General features: G+C 40.2%; 1 protein-coding gene across 1 annotated transcript; it reads right to left on the reverse strand.

Annotated features, from left to right (window-relative positions):
- Positions 1-565: 565 nt before the first annotated feature.
- On the reverse strand, positions 566-2486 carry Tsp_13579 (macrophage MHC class I receptor 2). Its single transcript, XM_003371049.1, has 4 exons — positions 1643-2486; positions 1088-1589; positions 912-1042; positions 566-633 (listed from the first exon to the last, which is right to left on the reverse strand). The coding sequence occupies exons 1-4, from the start codon at positions 2484-2486 to the stop codon at positions 566-568; spliced, it is 1545 nt and encodes a 514-aa protein (XP_003371097.1).
- Positions 2487-2569: the final 83 nt, after the last annotated feature.

Consider the following 2569-nt stretch of genomic DNA (forward strand, 5'->3'; position numbering starts at 1 on the left):
TCGATTCCACCCATACATGACAATCGCATCTCTCGTCTAGGCAAACACGCAAGCAGCCCATGTTCGATTCTTATGCATACGATGGAATGGTATCTGACTAGCAAGCGGCATCACAAGCGGATGCTTTTCACTTTTTTGACTTTTCCACAAAACGCTGATCGAATATTTCTGTCCATTATTAGCATTGGTGATTTTTGTTTTCAGCCTCTTCAAGTGTCGGAAATTTCAGTTCCACTCGGCAAGCGAGTCTAATCAATACAGTCAGATCGATACTGATCAACAACTCTCACCCCTACCTTTCGGCAACTCATCAACATTTCGTTGAAAAACTGCTCAAGCTGTTCTTCAAAATCCCTAACTGTAATGTCTCTACTCTTTTTTTGGAACTGACCAGCTGAATGATGATTAAAACAATTTTTTTCACTTAACATAACAGGAACAGCAATGATAATTAAAATTATGATAATAATGAATACTGTCGCCTGCCCATATGCTGATTGACTGGTATTTTTTTCTGAAATAACAAAATAAAAAAGCTGCTCTTTTCGAAAATGATCAAAATTGCCTATTGATCAATAATAGCAATCGATTTGATTCCAACTGAAGCTGGGAAAACAAGATCAATGACTATAACTGGATGCATACAATTTGCCAGCTTAATATTGCGCGAGCTTCGTTTGCTTAACCATTAGAAGTCAATCATACGCTATTGCTAATGGGAATTGTTGACAATACGAGGAAAAAACAATATTACGACAACTCGTTAAATATTTTTTGCATATCTTGACAGATAAACAAGATTCAATTATAATCATACATTAGGCGTATATTTATATTGAAAAGTCATTACTATTGCTGATGAACAGGAATCCAAATTAAAATTATTTATAATTTCTCGTGTATTTGCTTACCTTGGATAAATTCAAAAGGGAGAACCCACCATGGATCCCTAAGCCAGCTGATGTAAAGGAAACGTGCCACGTTGGCAATCAAACCGACGTAAAGTACTTTTGTGTGACCAATTCGATTGATCAGCCGAAAGCTGAAAAAGTAGGCTCCAATTTCAGAAACATGATTTATGACTGACGCAAGTCCATATAGCGATGGTGAACCTCCAATATCTTGCAAATGCCAGAAAAGAAAACAAAACACCAAACCAACGCCAAAGCCCATCCACCAAGTGACGAAAAGAAAAGCGGAATAGTGAGGCGTGGCGAATGTTTTCATCACGTTGAGCCATTTGTGCCCTGGGCTCACCTCCTGTGCTTCGGGTGCTTCAGTGCGTGCTTGTTCAGCCACCAGTGGATCAACATTCCCAATTTGACTGTCCATGATGCGCTGGGCAACCTTTTTTGAATCTTCACCAAAATCAGAAAATTTAAGCTGTGTAGCGACCAAAAATGCACAACTCATCAACACCGAAAAAGCAGCAAAACACAGTGTATAATTCTTCTCTTGGATGTTCAAACCGCATGGATGACTCGGAAAAACGAGACTGTAGTCCAGTGCTATACCAATTATGAACATAGCCAAACCCCACCCAAGACTTCCAAACATCCGTTGACGTCCGTACAGTTCAGGATGATCGCCTGTAAGATGAATTTTAAACAGAAACACAAATTTTCAATCCAATGGAAATTACCTAATAAATTCAACGTGCAAGCATCGGCTAAAGTTATAGCCGGTGCGCTGAAAAATTCGCCAATTATAATCGTAATCAACAGCAGCAAGAAAACTTCCTCAACGGCTGACTTTCTGTAGACTTTCTTACTATGAGGCGGGGATACCAGATGGCCCAACTTTTCTGGATCATAGTTAACGATGGCGCCTTTGTCTAATATGTCGGGTGAGATGCCTGGTGTGCGTGCTTCTTTGTACATCTCAGGTAAGTAGAAAAAGGCGAACTCTGATTCAACAGCAGTTTCTGATTGAAATTCGTTCAAATCCATCAGTTTCTTTCCCATGGGGGAACTTTTCTTATTTCCATCTGAATCCAGCGCTGGCACTAGAAACTGATGACTAGAGTTGCCGATCAAGCAAAACGGTGAATTTGGTTGTATGAAATCTAGAGACAAGGTAAATACAATCCAGCAGATCAGGGAAAACAGTAAAATCGCTTTCCCTTTGCGAAAACGATCTGCTAGACCTCCCCAAAAAGGAGCGCTGGCAAATTCTACGAATGGTCTAATGCCAACGAGCAGTCCGGCTTGAGTAGCATTCATGCCTAGCTGCTTAAAATATATTGATATGAGAGGAAATAAGGAGCCAAAAGCGGCGTAAAAGAAGAAGTAGAATAATTTCGACATGAACAGCTCTCCTTTGGAAATGGCTCCCAATAAACTAGCTGATCGTTCCAGCAGCGTTCCAGATCTTTGCATTTTTCCACGACTGAATGGTTTTTCAGCGCCATCAATTTTAGAATAATCGGTCGCAGTTGGTTCTGACTGTTGATATCCATAACCAGAAAGCTGTTCTTTGGTCTGCATGTTTTATCGAAGACGGAAACGGAAATGTAGCCACTTATTCACAGAATATGCTTATGCTCAGTGCTACAGAACACTCAATAAGC

The sequence above is a fragment of the Trichinella spiralis genome, assembly GCF_000181795.1.
Source record: "Trichinella spiralis strain ISS 195 chromosome Unknown Scfld90, whole genome shotgun sequence".
NCBI classification, from domain to species: domain Eukaryota; kingdom Metazoa; phylum Nematoda; class Enoplea; order Trichinellida; family Trichinellidae; genus Trichinella; species Trichinella spiralis.

Bases quoted from the DNA above. Each gene is read 5' to 3' on its own strand.
- Tsp_13579 (XM_003371049.1), bottom strand. From the start codon at position 2,486: ATGCAGACCAAAGAACAGCTTTCTGGTTATGGATATCAACAGTCAGAA. The intron at 1,043-1,087 runs GTCAGTCATAAA...CTACTTTTTCAG, and splicing joins CCATCGCTATATGGACTTGC to CTTTCGGCTGATCAATCGAA. The intron at 634-911 runs GTAAGCAAATAC...GTATGCATCCAG, and splicing joins CCCTTTTGAATTTATCCAAG to TTATAGTCATTGATCTTGTT.